We start from the raw sequence: 21,268 nt of genomic DNA, 5'->3' as shown, positions 1-21,268 counted from the left end.
CCTGACCTCAACCCCATTTGAGATGCTGTGGCATGACCTCAAGAGAGCAGTTCACACCAGACACCCCAAGAATATTGCTGAACTGAAATAGTTTTGTAAAGAGGAAAGGCCCAAAATTGCTACTGAAAACATTTGGTTGAGGTTATTGCTGCCAAAGGAGGGTCAACAAGTTATTAAATCCAAGGGTTCACATTTTTTTCCCACCCTGCACTGTGAATGTTTACACGGTGTGTTCAATAAAGACATGAAAGCGTATGATTGTTTGTGTGTTATTAGTTTAAGCAGATTGTTTGTCTATTGTGGTGACCTAGATGAAGATCAGATCACATTTTATGACCAATTTATGCAGAAATCCAGGTATTTCCAAAGGGTTCACATACTTTTCTCCCCACTGTATATACAGTACCAGCCAAAAGTTTGGACACACCTACTCATTCAAGGGTTTTCTTTATTTTAACTATTTTCTACATAGTATAAAAATAGTGATGACATCAAAACTACGAAATAACACATATGGAATCATGTAGGAACCTAAATAGTGTTAAACAAATCAAAATATATTTTATATTTGAGATTCTTTAAAGTAGCCACCATTTGCCTTGATGACAGCTTTGCAAACTCTTGGCATTTTCTCAACCAGCTTCACCTGGAATGATTTTACAACAGTCTTGAAGGAGTTCACACATATGCTGAGCACTTGTTGGCTGCTTTTCCTTCACTCTGCGGTCCAACTCATCCCAAAGTTTTTATGTCTTCACTATTATTCTACAATGTAGAAAATAGTACAAATAAAGAAAAACCCTTGAATGAGTAGGTGTGTCCAAACTTCTGACCGGTTCTGTATATATATATAACAACATTTACAGAACATTAACCATGTGTGTTCTCTTGTTTTGTTCTGCTCTGTAGTTTCGACCCAATGATTGTCTGACAAACAAAGAACGTTGCGTGCTGAAGGCCCAGGCATGGATCGAAGCTGGCGAGGCATTCAATAACGTCATCTCCACGGAATAATCAACCGTGGCCCTTGAGCAATTTCCTCAAAATTGCTACAGAACAAAAGGAAGAAGATCAAGCAAGCCGAGTCCCAAGCATCCCCTCAAACTCCATTTGTGGGGGGAGGCAATTTCTCGACAGGGACCAGGCCCATATTTACATTTACATTTACATTTAAGTAATTTAGCAGACGCTCTTATCCAGAGCGACTTACAAATTGGTGCATTCACCTTATGACATCCAGTGGAACAGTCACTTTACAATAGTGCATCTAAATCTTAAAGGGGGGGGGGTGAGAGGGATTACTTATCCTATCCTATTTGATTTTTGATGGTAGGTTTAGCTATTTACAAAGCAAATAGTTACATCAAATATTGTAGCCTACACCTCACAAACTGCAATGTGTTCCACAATAATTCACTGTTGCCTCCTCATCGTGGCTCGAGAGTTCTTTGAGGAAGAAATCATCAAGAGATGTACTGGACCCAATATCAGAGACAGTGGTGTAAAAGTAAGTAAGTAAAAATACTTTAACGTTCTAAGTCGTTTTATTGTACTTTCACAATTTATATTTTTGCCAACTTTTACTTCTACTTCACTACATTCCTAAAGAAAATAATGTACTTTTTACTACCTGATACCCAAAAGTACAGGAAAATGGTCCAATTCACACTTATCAAGAGAACGTCCCTTAAAATTTGCTCATTGATCCCTCCCTTCCTCTCCCCTGTAACTATTCCTCAGGTCGTTGCTGTAAATGAGAACGTGTTCTCAGTCAACTTACCTGGTAAAATAAGGGTTAATAAAAAAATAGCTCAGGACTTGGGAAACCTTTTTCCCTCCCGATCCTCACTGGACTCTCTTTCATTCAGTTTCTTCTTCTTCACATCAGCAAAGAAGGACTCTGTGTTTCAGAAACTCTATATAGAGGGGCTGTCCGCCTTTCACACCGTGGTAAATGAAGCCAGTTTGTCATTTAGAATTATTTCTATCTGTTTTTAGAGGGAGAGAAATCAAAATCAGCGCTCTAACTCCCCCTTGTGATAGTGTGGTGCAATGACAGAATGATGCAATTTACCACAATCTGCCACCGTCGACCACAAACGGTTCCGGCATAAACTTGAAACTTTTAATTGAGGAACCACACGTGCTGTGGGATCAGGGATCATAAGTCTAGGGTTCAGTGGTGTGATGTCACAGTGTGTCTGTCCTTCTGTTGTTCCCTCTGGGAAATCCTCTCTGAGACCACATTAACCTCTGTCTCACATCCCCACTGAGACCACATTAACCTCTGTCTCACATCCCCACTGAGACCACATTAACCTCTGTCTCACATCCCCTCTGAGACCACATTAACCTCTGTCTCACATCCCCTCTGGGGAATCCCTCTGAGACCACATTAACCTCTGTCTCACATCCTCACTGAGACCACATTAACCTCTGTCTCACATCCCCTCTGAGACCACATTAACCTCTGTCTCACATCCCCACTGAGACCACATTAACCTCTGCCTCACATCCTCTCTGAGACCACATTAACCTCTGCCTCACATCCTCTCTGAGACCACATTAACCTCTGCCTCACATCCTCTCTGAGACCACATTAACTTCTGCCTCACATCCCCTCTGGGGAATCCTCACTGAGACCACATTAACTTCTGTCTCATATCCCCTCTGGGGAATCCTCACTGAGACCACAACTAACCTCTGGCTCACATCCCCTCTGGGGAATCCTCACTGAGACCACATTAACTTCTGTCTCATATCCCCTCTGGGGAATCCTCACTGAGACCACAACTAACCTCTGCCTCACATCCCCTCTGGGGAATCCCCTCTGAGACCACATTAACCTCTGTCTCACATCCCCTCTGAGACCACATTAACCTCTGCCTCACATCCCCTCTGAGACCACATTAACCTCTGTCTCACATCCTCTCTGAGACCACATTAACTTCTGTCTCATATCCCCTCTGGGGAATCCTCACTGAGACCACATTAACCTCTGTCTCACATCCCCTCTGGGGAACCCTCACTGAGACCACATTAACCTCTGTCTCACATCCCCTCTGGGGAATCCCCTCTGAGACCACATTAACCTCTGTCTCACATCCCCACTGAGACCACATTAACCTCTGTCTCACATCCTCTCTGAGACCACATTAACTTCTGTCTCATATCCCCTCTGGGGAATCCTCACTGAGACCACATTAACCTCTGTCTCACATCCCCTCTGGGGAATCCTCACTGAGACCACATTAACCTCTGTCTCACATCCCCTCTGGGGAATCCCCTCTGAGACCACATTAACCTCTTTCTCACATCCCCACTGAGACCACAAGTCAACAGTCAACATCTCTCTCCAGGGTTATTCCAACAATTACCAATAGTGGAAACTCCCTTCCATTGTTTTGAAGTCCATGACAGGATGTGTGGAAGTGCACCATTTGTGACAGGATGCAGCCATAGCAATGCCTCTTTCACACCCTTCCTTCGAATCTTTTAAGGAGTTGACCATCGACTGGGCTGGCTATGCTCCCCCACAATCCCCAGGTATCCATCATGTTGACTTCCCCTTCCAGATTCCTCCCCATCAGTTCTGGACAAGATCCAAAATGGCACCCTGTTTCCACCAGTGGAGGCTGATGGGAGGAGCTATAGGAGGACGGGCTCATTGTAATGGAACGGTATCAAACATGAAAACCACATGTTTGACTCTGTTCCATTCATTCCATTCCAGCCATTACAATGAGCCCGTCCTCCTATAGCTCCTCCCATCAGCCTCCACTGATTTCCACTATTCTTTATTTCCTATGTATGGAATAGGGGCTGATTTCAGATTTCCCTCTGGGGTGAACATAAACACTTAAGTCCATAGAAAGCCTCATAGTTCAGAGTTCAGGTTTAAAGGTCATGAGTCAATGATACGATGTGAGAGGTGAAGTCTTCTGTCCGTTATTCACTGTTGGCCAGGAGGATGATGGGAGCGGGGCTAGAGGTCGTCTTAGGGTCACCTTTGGGGTCATCCTTCCCGGGATGCAGTGGGTGTGTTATGGTCAGGGTCAGCTTACCCAGACCCGACTTCTGCTCTGCTCCCTCTGCTCTGTCCCCTGCGCACGCACACACACACACACACACACACACACACACACACACACACACACACACACACACACACACACACACACACACACACACACACACACACACACACACACACACACACACACACACACACACACACACACACACACACACACACACACACACACGAAGCAGGGTAAAGGGTGAATAAGCTTGTTTTCTAAAATGCAATCCTTTAACTACACTGAACAAAAATATAAACGCAACATGTAAAGTGTTGGTCCCATGTTTCATAACCTGAAATAAAATATCCTATACATTTTCCATAAGCACAAAAAGCTTATTTCTCTCCAAGTTTTGTGATTAAATGTGTTTACATCCCTGTTAGTGAGCATTTCTCCTTTGCCAAGATAATCTATCCACCTGACAGGTGTGGCATATTAAGAAGCTGATTAAACAGAATTATCATTACACAGGTGCACCTTGTGCTGGGGACAATAAAACGGCACTCTAAAATGTGCAGTTTTGTCACACAACACAATGCCACAGATGCCTCAAGTTTTGAGGGAGCGTGCAATTGGCATGCTGAGTACAGGAATGTCCACCAGGGCTGTTGTCAGATAATTTAATGTTAATCTATCTACCATAAGTATATTGAGCATGTTTGGGATGCTCTGTGTCGAATTGTACGACAGCGTGTTCCAGTTCCTACCAATATAGTAAAATCTTTGAAATTGTTGCATTTTGTGTTTATATTTTTGTTCAGTAAAGTAACCCAACAATCCAAACAATAATCACATTTGTAGACAGTCACTGGAACACAGACACACACAGACCTCTCTCTTGGTCGCAGTCTGGGTCTGGGGAGGAGGCCCCACTGCACTGGGAACGGGGGCCGAGGTGAGTACAGTCATGCCCTGAACCACACCTCGACTCTGGGCTTAGCCAGCCGCCAGGACTGGGTCCCTCCATGGTACTGGGACAGGACGAGGAGAGGAGAGAGAGGGCAGAGGGGGTGAAGAAGGAGGAGGAGGGATGATGGGAGGAGGAGGTCATGTCGAGGGGAGCGGAAGTGGAGTGTGATTCTGTCTCTTCCTCTGATCCTCCTTCTTCATCAAACGTCACAGACACCACTGGAAAACACACACAGATACACACATTAAAACACACACAGATACTCACATTAAAACACACACAGATATACACATTAAAACACACACAGATACACACATTAAAACACACACAGATATACACATTAAAACACACACAGATACACACATTAAAACACAAACAGATACACACATTAAAACACACACAGATACACACATTAAAACACACACAGATACACACATTAAAACACACACAGATATACACATTAAAACACACACAGATATACACATTAAAACACACACACATTAAAACACACGCAGATATACACATTAAAACACACACACATTAAAACACACACAGATATACACATTAAAACACACACACATTAAAACACACACAGATATACACATTAAAACACACACACATTAAAACACACACAGATATACACATTAAAACACACACAGATATACACATTAAAACACACACAGATACACACATTAAAACACACACAGATACACACATTAAAACACACACAGATACACACATTAAAACACACACAGATACACACATTAAAACACACACAGATATACACATTAAAACACACACAGATACACACATTAAAACACACACAGATACACACATTAAAACACACACAGACACACACATTAAAACACACACAGATATACACATTAAAACACACACAGATACACACATTAAAACACACACAGATACACACATTAAAACACACACAGATATACACATTAAAACACACACAGATATACACATAGATACACACATTAAAACACACACAGATACACACATTAAAACACACACATTAAAACACACACAGATACACACATTAAAACACACACAGATACACACATTAAAACACACACATTAAAACACACACAGATACACACATTAAAACACACACAGATACACACATTAAAACACACACATTAAAACACACACAGATATACACATTAAAACACACACACACATTAAAACACACACATACACACATTAAAACACACACATACACACACATTAAAACACACACAGATACACACATTAAAACACACACAGATACACACATTAAAACACACACAGATACACATATTAAAACACACACATTAAAACACACACAGATACACACATTAAAACACACACAGATACACACATTAAAACACACACATTAATACACACACAGATATACACATTAAAACACACACACACATTAAAACACACACATACACACATTAAAACACACACATACACACACATTAAAACACACACAGATACACACATTAAAACACACACAGATACACACATTAAAACACACACATTAAAACACACACAGATATACACATTAAAACACACACACATTAAAACACACACATACACACATTAAAACACACACATACACACACATTAAAACACACACAGATATACACATTAAAACACACACAGATATACACATTAAAACACACAAAGATACACACATTAAAACACACACAGATATACACATTAAAACACACACAGATATACACATTAAAACACACACAGATATACACATTAAAACACACACAGATACACACATTAAAACACACACAGATACACACATTAAAACACACACAGATACACACATTAAAACACACACATTAAAACACACACAGATACACACATTAAAACACACACAGATACACACATTAAAACACACACATTAAAACACACACAGATATACACATTAAAACACACACATACACACATTAAAACACACACATACACACATTAAAACACACACATACACACATTAAAACACACACATACACACACATTAAAACACACACAGATATACACATTAAAACACACACAGATATACACATTAAAACACACATAGATATACACATTAAAACACACTAAGATACACACATTAAAACACACACAGATATACACATTAAAACACACACAGATATACACATTAAAACACACACAGATATACACATTAAAACACACACAGATACACACATTAAAACACACACAGATATACACATTAAAACACACACAGATATACACATTAAAACACACAAAGATACACACATTAAAACACACACAGATATACACATTAAAACACACACAGATATACACATTAAAACACACACAGATATACACATTAAAACACACACAGATACACACATTAAAACACACACAGATACACACATTAAAACACACACATTAAAACACACACAGATACACACATTAAAACACACACAGATACACACATTAAAACACACACATTAAAACACACACAGATATACACATTAAAACACACACATACACACATTAAAACACACACATACACACATTAAAACACACACATACACACACATTAAAACACACACAGATATACACATTAAAACACACACAGATATACACATTAAAACACACAGATATACACATTAAAACACACACAGATACACACATTAAAACACACACAGATATACACATTAAAACACACACAGATATACACATTAAAACACACAGATATACACATTAAAAACACACAAAGATACACACATTAAAACACACACAGATATACACATTAAAACACACAAAGATACACACATTAAAACACACACAGATATACACATTAAAACACACACAGATACACACATTAAAACACACACAGATATACACATTAAAACACACACAGATATACACATTAAAACACACACAGATATACACATTAAAACACACACAGATATACACATTAAAACACACACAGATATACACATTAAAACACACACAGATATACACATTAAAACACACACAGATATACACATTAAAACACACACAGATATACACATTAAAACACACACAGATATACACATTAAAACACACACAGATATACACATTAAAACACCACAGATATACACATTAAAACGTGTGTTTGTGTGTGTACATATGTGTGTGTGTCACTCACTGGACAGTCCGTCTGACTCCATCTTGAAGTTGGTAATGTCCTCATGGCCTCCCTCGCCCTCGGCCCCCACGCCCCTCCCTCTGGTTCCCATGGTGATGGAGCGTCGCCGGGCGTGGATCTCCTCTGAGATGGTCTCTAGGTTGCGCAGCGCTGTGCGGTATTCTGCCTTGGCGACGGTCAGTTTCGCCTGATGCTCGTCTACGCAACGTTTTAGTTGCTGAGAGAGAGAAGAAAGTAGGGGTGTTACACGCACAAACAAGCTACTGTCTATTCGGAACAATGAGCACTGTACATACCTCCAGTTTTAGGTAGTATTTCGCCTTCAGTTCAAAATATGGCCTGTAGGTGGAGAGAGAGCGAGAGAGAGAGAGAGAGAGAGAGAGAGAGAGAGAGAGAGAGAGAGAGAGAGAGAGAGAGAGAGAGAGATTTGAGTCGGTAGTTCTGACATGGTGCTGTAGAGTTGTCATAGCAACCATGAACCACTGCACTTCCAAGAGCTGCTACATTCACACACACACACACACACACACACACACACACACACACACACACACACACACACACACACACACACACACACACACACACACACACACACACACACACACACACACACACACAGCGCCCAAACTCATATATATATATATATACTCACTCACTCACTCACTCACTCACTCACTCACACACTCACTCACTCACACACTCACTCACTACGCCCAAACTTACACACCACAGCACAGGCATACTCGGCTAACATCTGCAAGACATCACACACATCGAGCAACGAGAGGCCCGAGAGGGGTGGCTGAGCCAGGGTATCCATTCCTCTCTCTTCTCAGCAATCAGTTACAGGAAACAGGACCAAAACTCACACACAGCCTCACACACACACACACACACACACACACACACACACACACACACACACACACACACACACACACACACACACACACACACACACACACACACACACACACACACACACACACACACAGACACACACACACACACCTGGACTTGTTGATGGTGCGTTTGAGTTTCTTCTCGAGCTGTCTCATATGACTGATGCAGGCGTTGTAGTGGTTCGCCGTCTTTCTGTGCTCTAATTCGCTACGAGTCCTCGTCATCTCCGCCTCCATCACCTGCAACAGCCAATAAGGTGACAGAGTCAGTCTGTAGTGTATGTGCTTTGATCTAGTCCAACAAAATCAAGCTAATACTACTAATGATGTCTAATCAGCATCAGCACACACTGTGGCTTTCCAGGACCAAGATTTACCCAGCCTTGTAGTAAAGATAATGTTTTCACTTAGTCCTAAGTATAATTCCATCAGTACCCTGTTGGTGGCGTGGTTAAGCATCTCCTGCCAGGCTGAGTCAAACTGTCTGCTGTCCTCCTCCAGGAGTCTCTCCTCTGCTAGGGCGATGGTCTCTTTAGCCGCCCCCAGGATCTCCACCGCACGCTGGAACTCACCTGTCGCCTTCTGGGCCTCCAGCTGGGCCTGGGAAGAGAATGATTCACTGTCCTTTAATGAATACTTTCATGATTCAAGGGAAATTTGCTAACCAGCATCCCATTGACTGACCAGCATCCCATTGACTGACCAGCATCCCCAACTAGCCAAAATCTAAAACTGACCCTTACCTAACCTTAAAAGTGCACTATGCAGAAATCCCTCCACAATTTCCTGGTTTGCTCAAATTAGAATAGCTCGCCTAATTTCAGTTTATGTGACAAAATAAGCAATCATTGTGTAGAGAATTATTGTACCATCTAAACCGCTGTGAAATATTTTATCCATAACCACAACTTAATTAAGAACGAGAAACATAGAAATAGCACACATAGAACAGATCTACCACCTCTTAGACTGGCTTTCAACGCGAATGACATATCTATAACACACATTTCTATGTGAATTTGGTCGGGTCGCCCCAAAAAGTGACATATTGCAGCTTTTACCAAACCCTTGACCCTAACATTAATGTTAGCCACGTACCCTTCCTTTTTCTTGGGAGGAGGGGGTAAAGGAGAGATGGAGACAGGGAATTGGATGGAGGAGAGGTGGAAGATGAGGAAGGGGGATGAGGTGGGTGATGAGGAGGAGGGGGATGAGGTGGGTGAAAATGGGGGAGGAAGGGGGGAGGGGGAGGAAGGGGGAATGGGGGAGAAGGGGGAGGAAGGGGGAGGAGGTGGAGGAGGAGGAAAGGGGAGGAGGTGAAAATGGGGGAGGAAGGGGAGGAGGAGGAAGTGGGAGAAAAGAGAAGACAGTTCAAAGCGAGCAGCTTCACTATGCAGCTTCACTATGCGGCTGCTGAAATATGAATAGCTATATAGGCTTATACACACACACACATGCATACACACAAACACACTGAGCTGAGAAGCTTCTCGTGGTTGTTTAAATCCCTTTATCTCTCCCTGAATGCAAGACAGGATAGAGAGAGAGAGAGAGAGAGAGAGAGAGAGAGAGAGAGAGAGAGAGAGAGAGAGAGAGAGAGAGAGAGAGAGAGAGAGAGAGAGAGAGAGAGAGAGAGAGAGAGAGAGAGAGAGAGAGAGAAAGAGAGAGAAAGAGGAGAGAGAGAAAATGATGGATGGAGATAGAGAGAGAGAGAGAGAGAGAGAGAGAGAGAGAGAGAGAGAGAGAGAGAGAGAGAGAGAAAGAGAGAGAGAGAGAGAGAGAGAGAGAGAGAGAGAGAGAGAGAGAAAATGATGGATAGAGAGTGTGAGTAATTAAACTGATTATTCAACAAACAAATAGGATGCTCAAACTCAAAAACAAACTAATTTCCATCACAAAGACCTGTTTTCACCCCCCTTCATTTCTTTCTGTAATTTATTCCTCCCACTGTATTCTTCCATCAATCTCTTTGTGTCTGTATGTGTGTACATACTGTATACACTGAGTGGACAAAACATTAAGAACACCTTTCTAATATTGAGTTGCCCTCAGAACAGCCTCAGTTCGTCGGGGTCGTGGACTCTACAAGGTGTTGAAAGCGTTCCACAGGATGCTGGCCCATGTTGACTCCAATGCTTCCCACAGTTGTGTCAAGTTGGATGTCCTTCGAGTGGTGGACCATTCTTGACAGGGGAAACTCTCTCGAGAGTGAAAAACCCAGCAGCGTTGCAGTTCTTGACACATTCAAACCGGCGCGCTTACATCTTTTATCTTGCCCATTCACCCTCTGAATGACACACAATCCATGTCTCTATTGTCTCAAGGCTTAAACATCCTTCTTTAACCTGTCTCCTCCCCTTCATCTACACTGATGGAAGTGGATTTAACAAGTGACATCAATAAGGGGTCATCGACTGACCAGGTGAATCCCGGTGAAAGCTACGACATGGAAAGAGCAGGTGTTCCTAATATTGTGTACACTCAGTGTATGTGTGTTTCTGTCTGACAGCTGATGTGTTAAATAGCAGCACTGACTGCCCACCAGCCAGCTCCCTTTGTCCAGTACATAACAACAGCAAGCTTTCATAGTCCAGGGTGTAGGCAGGAGATATGAAGTGAGGGAATGAGATAGGCATTTTACCATGACTGTAACCAAGCCACCTACAACAAACACTGCCTCTATCAAACAGACAAGCAGTCTTTGTTGGTGTAGGCTGCAAATCCATTCTTAGTGGTGTCTCAATTGTCTTTGGGTGCTGACCGTCTCATATTCACTGTGTCATTCACATTCAATTGTCTGTTTCAGAGGCCCTGTTTATACCTGGTTCTAACATGTGTCCTTTGTACTGATCGTGCCCATATTTGTAGACAGGTGTAGATGATTAAAAGACACCCCACCTGACCGCCTCCGGAGGTAGTCAGGAACACATTGTGTCTGGATATTTTTTGTATTTTTGTATTTTTTTAACCTTTATTTAACCAGGCAAGTCAGTTAAGAACAAATTCTTATTTTCAATGACGGCCTGGGAACAGTGGGTTTAACTGCCTGTTCAGGGGCAGAACGACAGATTTGTACCTTGTCAGCTCAGGGGTTTGAACTCACAACCTTCCGGTTACTAGTCCAACGCTCTAACCACTAGGCTAGGTGTAGACGGATCTGGACGGTGAAACCATTTTATACATCCTGATTCAGTCCTCCAAAATCACTACTGACATTTAGCATCAACATGTGTCTTAATATAAATAAATAAATAAATATTATTTTTGAAAGAATATCTGTCAAATCATTTGCATACAGGGAGAGACCAGGAAATCTAGTCACAATTTGGACACGGTGAACTGATAAAAGACACATTTGAAAACTATCAAATCTGGGCACCAATCAGAATGTGGACAAGATCAGGACAAATGTTAGTGGCAGGTATAAACGAGGCCTTGAGCCACACGGTTTCAGACACCCATATAGGTTAGATCTAGACCCACTTCAATAGTCTGGTTCATACATCAACCCCCAGCAGGCTGAGGGCCCTAATGAAGTGTTCATACATCAACCCCCTGCAGGCTGAGGGCCCTAATGAAGTGTTCATACATCAACCCCCAGCAGGCTCAGGGCCCTAATGAAGTGTTCATACATCAACCCCCAGCAGGCTGAGGGCCCTAATGAATTGTTCATACATCAACCCCCTGCAGGCTGAGGGCCCTAATGAAATGTTCATACATCAACCCCCAGCAGGCTGAGGGCCCTAATGAAGTGTTCATACATACAGTATATACTATATGAGTGAGTGTTTAAGCAGTTCTATAGTGTGATAGCAGTTCTACAGTGTGTGAGTGCTAGGGTCTTTATCATAAATAGAGCTTTCAAAGGTCAGAGGTTATCCAAACAGATAGCTGAGGAGAGCCGTGAGAACACTTACTGCCTAAGGGGGAACCTCTAGTTCTCATCTCCAGCACTACCCAAACCCAGCCTCTCATCCCCATCCTCTATAGCCCAAACTCAGCCTCTCTCCCCATCCTCTATAGCCCAAACCCAGCCTCTCATCCCCATCCTCTGTAGCCCAAACCCAGCCTCTCATCCCCATCCTCTATAGCCCAAACCCAGCCTCTCATCCCCATCCTCTATAGCCCAAACCCAGCCTCTCATCCCCATCCTCTATAGCCCAAACCCAGCCTCTCATCCCCATCCTCTATAGCCCAAACTCAGCCTCTCATCCCCATCCTCTATAGCCCAAACCCAGCCTCTCATCCCCATCCTCTATAGCCCAAACTCAGCCTCTCATCCCCATCCTCTATAGCCCAAACCCAGCCTCTCATCCCCATTCTCTATAGCCCAAACCCAGCCTCTCATCCCCATCCTCTATAGCCCAAACCCAGCCTCTCATCCCCATTCTCTATAGCCCAAACCCAGCCTCTCATCCCCATCCTCTATAGCCCAAACCCAGCCTCTCATCCCCATCCTCTATAGCCCAAACCCAGTCTCTCATCCCCATCCTCTACAGCCCAAACCCAGTCTCTCATCCCCATCCTCTATAGCCCAAACCCATCCTCTCTCTCCCTGTCCTCTATAGCCCAAACCCAGCCTCTCTCTCCCTGTCCTCTACAGCCCAAACCCAGCCTCTCTCTCCCCGTCCTCTATAGCCCAAACCCAGACTCTCCCCCCCCGTCCTCTATAGCCCAAACCCAGACTCTCTCTCCCCGTCCTCTATAGCCCAAACCCAGACTCTCTCTCCCCGTCCTCTATAGCCCAAACCCAGACTCTCTCTCCCCGTCCTCTATAGCCCAAACCCAGACTCTCTCTCCCCGTCCTCTATAGCCCAAAGTGGAGGGAGGGAGTTATGGAAGTGGAGGAATGGAGGTTGGAGGGAGAGGGAAGTGGAGGGAGTGAGATGTGGAAGTGGAGGGATTGGAGGGTGGAGGGAGGAAGCTGTTTTTCTCCTCTCGTCCGTTGTAATCTCTTTGACAGACAAACAGAAGTTGACTCCTCTCGCTCTCTCTCTACCTTTCTCCATATCCTTCTTTTTCTCTCTCCCTGACACCTCCCTCTTCTCTCTCCTCTCTTCCTGACACCTCCCTCTTCTCTATCCTTCTCTCTCCCCGATTCCTCCTCTCTCTCATTCTCTCTCGCGGATTCCTCATCTTCTCTCTCTCTCCTCTCTCCCTGATTCCTCCCTCTTCTCTCTCCATGATTGCTCCTCTTCTCTCTCTCTCCTCTCTCCCAGATTCCTCATCTTCTCTCTCTCTCCTCTCTCCCTGATTCCTCCCTCTTCTCTCTCCTCTCTCCCTGATTCCTCATCTCTCGCTCTTCCCAATTCCTCCCTCTTCTCTCCCCTCTCTCCCTGATTCCTCCCTCTTCTCTCTCCTCTCTCCCTGATTCCTCATCTCTCGCTCTTCCCAATTCCTCCCTCTTCTCTCCCCTCTCTCCCTGACACCTCCCTCTTCTCTCTCCTCTCTTCCTGACACCTCCCTCTTCTCTATCCTTCTCTCTCCCCGATTCCTCCTCTCTCTCATTCTCTCTCGCGGATTCCTCATCTTCTCTCTCTCTCCTCTCTCCCTGATTCCTCCCTCTTCTCTCTCCATGATTGCTCCTCATCTCTCTCCTCTCTCCCAGATTCCTCATCTTCTCTCTCTCTCCTCTCTCCCTGATTCCTCCCTCTTCTCTCTCCTCTCTCCCTGATTCCTCATCTCTCGCTCTTCCCAATTCCTCCCTCTTCTCTCTCCTCTCTCCCTGATTCCTCATCTCTCGCTCTTCCCAATTCCTCCCTCTTCTCTCTCCTCTCTCCCTGATTCCTCATCTCTCGCTCTTCCCAATTCCTCCCTCTTCTCTCTCCTCTCTCCCTGATTCCTCATCTCTCGCTCTTCCCAATTCCTCCCTCTTCTCTCTCCTCTCTCCCTGATTCCTCCCTCTTCTCTCTCCTCTCTCCCTGATTCTTCCTCTCTCGCTCTTCCTGATTCCTCCTCCTCTCTCTCTCCCTGATTCCTCCCTCTTCTCTCTCCTCTCTCCCTGATTCCACCTCTCTCTCTCTTCCCAATTCCTCCCTCTTCTCTCCCCTCTCTTCCTGATTCCTCCTCTCTCACTCTTCCTGATTCCTCCCTCTTCTCTCCCCTCTCTTCCTGATTCCTCCTCCTCTCTCTCTCCCTGATTCCTCCCTCTTCTCTCCCCTCTCTCCCTGATTCCTCCCTCTTCTCTCTCTCCTCTCTCCCTGATTCTTCCTCTCTCGCTCTTCCTGATTCCTCCTCCTCTCTCTCTCCCTGATTCCTCCCTGATTCCTCCCTCTTCTCTCTCCTCTCTCCCTGATTCTTCCTCTCTCGCTCTTCCTGATTCCTCCTCCTCTCTCTCTCCCTGATTCCTCCCTCTTCTCTCCCCTCTCTCCCTGATTCCTCCCTCTTCTCTCTCCTCTCTCCCTGATTCCTCCTCTCTCGCTCTTCCTGATTCCTCCTCCTCTCTCTCTCCCTGATTCCTCCCTCTTCTCTCCCCTCTCTTCCTGATTCCTCATCTCTCACTCTCCCTGATTCCTCCCTCTTCTCTCTCCTCTCTTCCTGATTCCTCCTCCTCTCTCTCTCCCTGATTCCTCCTCCTCTCTCTCTCCCTGATTCCTCCTCCTCTCGCTCTTCCTGATTCCTCCTCCTCTCTCTCTCCCTGATTCCTCCCTCTTCTCTCCCCTCTCTCCCTGATTCCTCCCTCTTCTCTCTCCTCTCTCCCTGATTCCTCCTCTCTCGCTCTTCCTGATTCCTCCTCCTCTCTCTCTCCCTGATTCCTCCCTCTTCTCTCCCCTCTCTTCCTGATTCCTCATCTCTCACTCTCCCTGATTCCTCCCTCTTCTCTCTCCTCTCTTCCTGATTCCTCCTCCTCTCTCTCTCCCTGATTCCTCCTCCTCTCTCTCTTCCTGATTCCTCCTCCTCTCTCTCTCCCTGATTCCTTCTTCTCTCCCCTCTCTTCCTGATTCCTCATCTCTCTTCCCTGATTCCTCCCTCTTCTCTCCCCTCTCTTCCTGATTCCTCATCTCTCACTCTCCCTGATTCCTCCTCCTCTCTCTCTCCCTGATTCCTCCCTGATTCCTCCCTCTTCTCTCTCCTCTCTCCCTGATTCTTCCTCTCTCGCTCTTCCTGATTCCTCCTCCTCTCTCTCTCCCTGATTCCTCCCTCTTCTCTCCCCTCTCTCCCTGATTCCACCTCTCTCTCTTCCCCTCTCTCATGTGTGTGTGTGTAGTACAGCAAAAGGAAAACATTATTTCTCTGAACCACTGAAACCACTGACCAAATTTGACATCCATCTAAAATGGACACACACACACACACATATCTCCCAGCACAGGCACAGAAAGGCGTCAGGAATAACCGTCTCTCTTGCTCATACCGCAGGAAGTGTTTTGTGTGTGTGTGTGTGTGTGTGTGTGTGTGTGTGTGTGTGTGTGTGTGTGTGTGTGTGTGTGTGTGTGTGTGTGTGTGTGTGTGTGTGTGTGTGTGTGTGTGTGTGTGTGTGTGTGTGTGTGTGTGTGTGTGTGTGTGTGTGTTCGTACACTACCCCCGTACTATGTAAAATAGTGTAGAGTAGAGTAGGGTAGAGTAGAGTAGGGTAGAGTAGAGTAGGGTAAAGTAGAGTAGGGTAGAGTAGGGTAAAATAGGGTAGAGTAGGGTAGAGTAGGGTAAAATAGGGTAGAGTAGAGTTGGGTAGGGTAGAGTAGGGTAGGGTAGAGTGGGGTAGAGTAGAGTAGAGTAGAGTACGGTAGAGTAGAGTAGAGTAGGGTAGAGAAGAGTAGAGTGGAGTAGGGTAGAGTAGGGTAGAGTAGGGTAAAGTAGGGTAGAGTAGAGTAGAGTAGAGTAGAGTATGGTAGAGTAGAGTAGAGTAGGGTAGGAAGGGTAGAGTAGAGTAGGGTAGGGTAGAGAAGAGTAGAGTGGAGTAGGGTAGAGTAGGGTAGAGTAGAGTACGGTAGAGTAGAGTAGGGTGAGAAGGGTAGAGTAGAGTAGGGTAGAGTATGGTAGAGTAGAGTAGGGTAGAGTAGGGTAGAGTAGGGTAGAGTAGAGTAGAGTAGAGTAGAGTAGGGTAGGGTAGAGTAGAGTAGAGTAGAGTAGAGTAGAGTAGAGTAGAGTAGAGTAGAGTAGAGTAGAGTAGAGTAGAGTAGAGTAGGGTAGGGTAGAGTAGAGTAGGGTAGAGTAGGGTAGAGTAGGGTGGGGTAGGGTAGGTTAGGGTAGGGTAGGGTAGAGTAGGGTAGGGTAGGGTAGGGTAGAGTAGGGTAGGGTAGAGTAGGGTGGGGTAGGGTAGAGTAGGGTAGGGTAGAGTAGGGTAGAGTAGGGTAGGGTAGGGTAGGGTAGGGTAGAGTAGAGTAGAGTAGAGTAGAGTAGAGTAGAGTAGAGTAGGGTAGGGTAGAGTAGAGTAGGGTAGGGTAGGGTAGAGTAGGGTAGAGTAGGGTAGGGTAGGGTAGGGTAGAGTAGGGTAGGGTAGAGTATGTTTACTGTTCATTTTATTGTTTATTTCACTTTTGTTAATTATCTATTTCACTTGCTATGGCAAAGTTAACAAATGTTACCCATTTCAATAAAGCCCTTAAATGTAATTTAAATGTAATTGAGAAGGAGAGACAGATAGACAGCTTCCTGAGAAGAGCTATGGTCCTAAACCTCCCTCTCCTCTCCTCTTAGTCTCTGCATTGGAATGTCAGTGGAGAGACAGAGGGGGAGAGAGCGAGGGAGAGAGGGTCAGAGGGAGAGAAGGAGGGAGAGAGGGAGGGACAGAAAGCAGGCGGGACGGAGAGAGGGAGGGAGGGAGAGAAGGAGAGAGGGAGAGAGGGAGGGAGGGAGAGAGGGAGAGAAGGAGAGAGGGAGAGAGGGAGGGACAGAAAGCAGGCGGGACGGAGAGAGGGAGAGAGGGAGAGAAGGAGAGAAGGAGGGAGGGAGAGAGGGAGGGACAGAAAGCAGGCGGGACGGAGAGAGGGAGAGAGGGAGAGAAGGAGAGAAGGAGGGAGGGAGAGAGGGAGGGACAGAAAGCAGGCGGGACGGAGAGAGGGAGGGAGGGAGAGAGGGAGGGAGGGAGGGAGGGAGGGAGGGACAGAAAGCAGGCGGGAGAGAGAGAGGGGGGAGAGAGGATAAGTAGTAGATAAATAGCTTTTGGATCAGGCTCTAGAAATGAGGTCACATATGAAAAATGTAAAAATCAGACATGAATCATAAGTAAACAATAGAAGGGTTAGCTAGATAGGACTGCTAGCTAGATAGGACTGCTAGATAGATAGGACTGCTAGATAGATAGGGACTGCTAGCTAGATAGGGACTGCTAGCTAGATAGGGGCTGTTAGCTAGATAGGACTGCTAGCTAGATAGAACTGCTAGCTAGATAGGAGCTGTTAGCTAGATAGGACTGCTAGCTAGCTAGATATGAGCTGCTAGCTAGATAGGACTGCTAGATAGATAGGGACTGCTAGCTAGATAGGGACTGCTAGCTAGATATGAGCTGCTAGCTAGATAGGGACTGCTAGCTAGATATGAGCTGCTAGCTAGATATGAGCTGCTAGCTAGATAGGACTGCTAGCTAGATAGGGACTGCTAGCTAGATATGAGCTGCTAGCTAGATAGGGACTGTTAGCTAGATAGGGACTGCTAGCTAGATAGGGGCTGTTAGCTAGATAGGGGCTGTTAGGTAGATAGGACTGCTAGCTAGATAGAACTGCTAGCTAGATAGGAGCTGTTAGCTAGATAGGAGCTGTTAGCTAGATTTTTATATTTTTTTATATTTTTTATTTATTTCACCTTTATTTAACCAGGTAGGCTAGTTGAGAACAAGTTCTCATTTGCAACTGCGACCTGGCCAAGATAAAGCATAGCAGTGTGAACAGACAACACAGAGTTACACATGGAATAAACAATAAACAAGTCAATAACACAGTAGAAAAAAATGGGCAGTCTATATACAATGTGTGCAAAAGGCATGAGGAGGTAGGCGAATAATACAGTTTTGCAGATTAACACTGGAGTGATAAATGATCAGATGGTCATGTACAGGTAGAGATATTGGTGTGCAAAAGAGCAGAAAAATAAATAAATAAAAACAGTATAAAAAACAGTATGGGAATGAGGTAGGTGAAAATGGGTGGGCTATTTTCCTATAGACTATGTACAGCTGCAGCGATCGGTTAGCTGCTCAGATAGCTGATGTTTGAAGTTGGTGAGGGAGATAAAAGTCTCCAACTTCAGCGATTTTTGCAATTCGTTCCAGTCACAGGCAGCAGAGTACTCGAACGAAAGGCGGCCAAATGATGTGTTGGCTTTAGGGATGATCAGTGAGATACACCTGCTGGAGCGCGTGCTACGGATGAACTGAGATAAGGCGGAGCTTTACCTAGCATGGACTTGTAGATGACCTGGAGCCAGTGGGTCTGGCGACGAATATGTAGTGAGGGCCAGCCGACTAGAGCATACAAGTCGCAGTGGTGGGTGGTATAAGGTGCTTTAGTGACAAAACGGATGGCACTGTGATAGACTGCATCCAGTTTGCTGAGTAGAGTGTTGGAAGCCATTTTGTAGATGACATCGCCGAAGTCGAGGATCGGTAGGATAGTCAGTTTTACTAGGGTAAGCTTGGCAGCGTGAGTGAAGGAGGCTTTGTTGCGGAATAGAAAGCTGACTCTTGATTTGATTTTCGATTGGAGATGTTTGATGTGGGTCTGGAAGGAGAGTTTGCAGTCTAGCCAGACACCTAGGTACTTATAGATGTCCACATATTCAAGGTCGGAACCATCCAGGGTGGTGATGCTAGTCGGGCATGCGGGTGCAGGCAGCGATCGGTTGAAAAGCATGCATTTGGTTTTACTCGCGTTTAAGAGCAGTTGGAGGCCACGGAAGGAGTGCTGTATGGCATTGAAGCTCGTTTGGAGGTTAGATAGCACAGTGTCCAATGACGGGCCGAAAGTATATAGAATGGTGTCGTCTGTGTAGAGGTGGATCAGGGAATCGCCCGCAGCAAGAGCAACATCATTGATATACACAGAGAAAAGAGTCGGCCCGAGAATTGAACCCTGTGGCACCCCCATAGAGACTGCCAGAGGACCGGACAGCATGCCCTCCGATTTGACACACTGAACTCTGTCTGCAAAGTAATTGGTGAACCAGGCAAGGCAGTCATCCGAAAAACCGAGGCTGTTGAGTCTGCCGATAAGAATATGGTGATTGACAGAGTCGAAAGCCTTGGCGAGGTCGATGAAGACGGCTGCACAGTACTGTCTTTTATCAATGGCGGTTATGATATCGTTTAGTACCTTGAGTGTGGCTGAGGTGCACCCGTGACCGGCTCGGAAACCAGATTGCACAGCGGAGAAGGTACGGTGGGATTCGAGATGGTCAGTGACCTGTTTGTTGACTTGGCTTTCGAAGACCTTAGATAGGCAGGGCATGATGGATATAGGTCTGTAGCAGTTTGGGTCCAGGGTGTCTCCCCCTTTGAAGAGGGGGATGACTGCGGCAGCTTTCCAATCCTTGGGGATCTCAGACGATATGAAAGAGAGGTTGAACAGGCTGGTAATAGGGGTTGCGACAATGGCGGCAGATAGTTTCAGAAATAGCGGGTCCAGATTGTCAAGCCCAGCTGATTTGTACGGGTCCAGGTTTTGCAGCTCTTTCAGAACATCTGCTATCTGGATTTGGGTAAAGGAGAACCTGGAGAGGCTTGGGTGAGGAGCTACGGGGGGGCGGAGCTGTTGGCCGAGGTTGGAGTAGCCAGGCGGAAGGCATGGCCAGCCGTTGAGAAGTGCTTATTGAAGTTTTCGATAATCATGGATTTATCGGTGGAGACCGTGTTTCCTAGCCTCAGTGCAGTGGGCAGCTGGGAGGAGGTGCTCTTGTTCTCCATGGACTTCACAGTGTCCCAGAACTTTTTGGAGTTGGAGCTACAGGATGCAAACTTCTGCCTGAAGAAGCTGGCCTTAGCTTTCCTGACTGACTGCGTGTATTGGTTCCTGACTTCCTTGAACAGTTGCATATCACGGGGGCTATTCGATGCTATTGCAGTCCGCCACAGGATGTTTTTGTGCTGGTCGAGGGCAGTCAGGTCTGGAGTGAACCAAGGGCTGTATCTGTTCTTGGTTCTGCATTTTTGAACGGAGCATGCTTATCTAGAATGGTGAGGAAGTTACTTTTAAAGAATGACCATGCATCCTCAACTGACGGGATGAGGTCAATGTCCTTCCAGGATACCCGGGCCAGGTCG

General features: G+C 45.4%; 1 protein-coding gene across 13 annotated transcripts in view; it reads right to left on the bottom strand.

The window, feature by feature from the left end:
- Nucleotides 1-738: 738 nt before the first annotated feature.
- LOC124043169 (SH3 domain-binding protein 5-like) overlaps nucleotides 739-21,268 on the bottom strand; it is a 49,545-nt gene continuing 29,015 nt past the window's right edge. Inside the window, exons 4-11 of one of the 13 annotated variants that reach the window (XM_046361434.1) lie at nucleotides 9,511-9,675; nucleotides 9,185-9,315; nucleotides 8,467-8,509; nucleotides 8,171-8,387; nucleotides 4,914-5,210; nucleotides 2,799-4,103; nucleotides 2,286-2,536; nucleotides 739-2,251 (exon numbers count right to left, since the gene is read on the bottom strand). In XM_046361434.1, the coding sequence (XP_046217390.1) occupies nucleotides 3,949-4,103; nucleotides 4,914-5,210; nucleotides 8,171-8,387; nucleotides 8,467-8,509; nucleotides 9,185-9,315; nucleotides 9,511-9,675 (1,008 nt within the window). In that variant the 3' untranslated portion in view covers nucleotides 739-2,251; nucleotides 2,286-2,536; nucleotides 2,799-3,948. Of the gene's footprint in view, nucleotides 2,537-2,798; nucleotides 4,104-4,913; nucleotides 5,211-8,170; nucleotides 8,388-8,466; nucleotides 8,510-9,184; nucleotides 9,316-9,510; nucleotides 9,676-21,268 lie in introns of all 13 variants that reach the window. The other 12 variants (XM_046361435.1, XM_046361440.1, XM_046361439.1 and 9 more) reach the window with 12 other exon arrangements.

This window comes from Oncorhynchus gorbuscha, linkage group LG09, assembly GCF_021184085.1.
Source record: "Oncorhynchus gorbuscha isolate QuinsamMale2020 ecotype Even-year linkage group LG09, OgorEven_v1.0, whole genome shotgun sequence".
Taxonomy (NCBI): Eukaryota; Metazoa; Chordata; class Actinopteri; order Salmoniformes; family Salmonidae; genus Oncorhynchus; species Oncorhynchus gorbuscha.
This window is presented reverse-complemented; position numbering and strand designations above follow the sequence as displayed.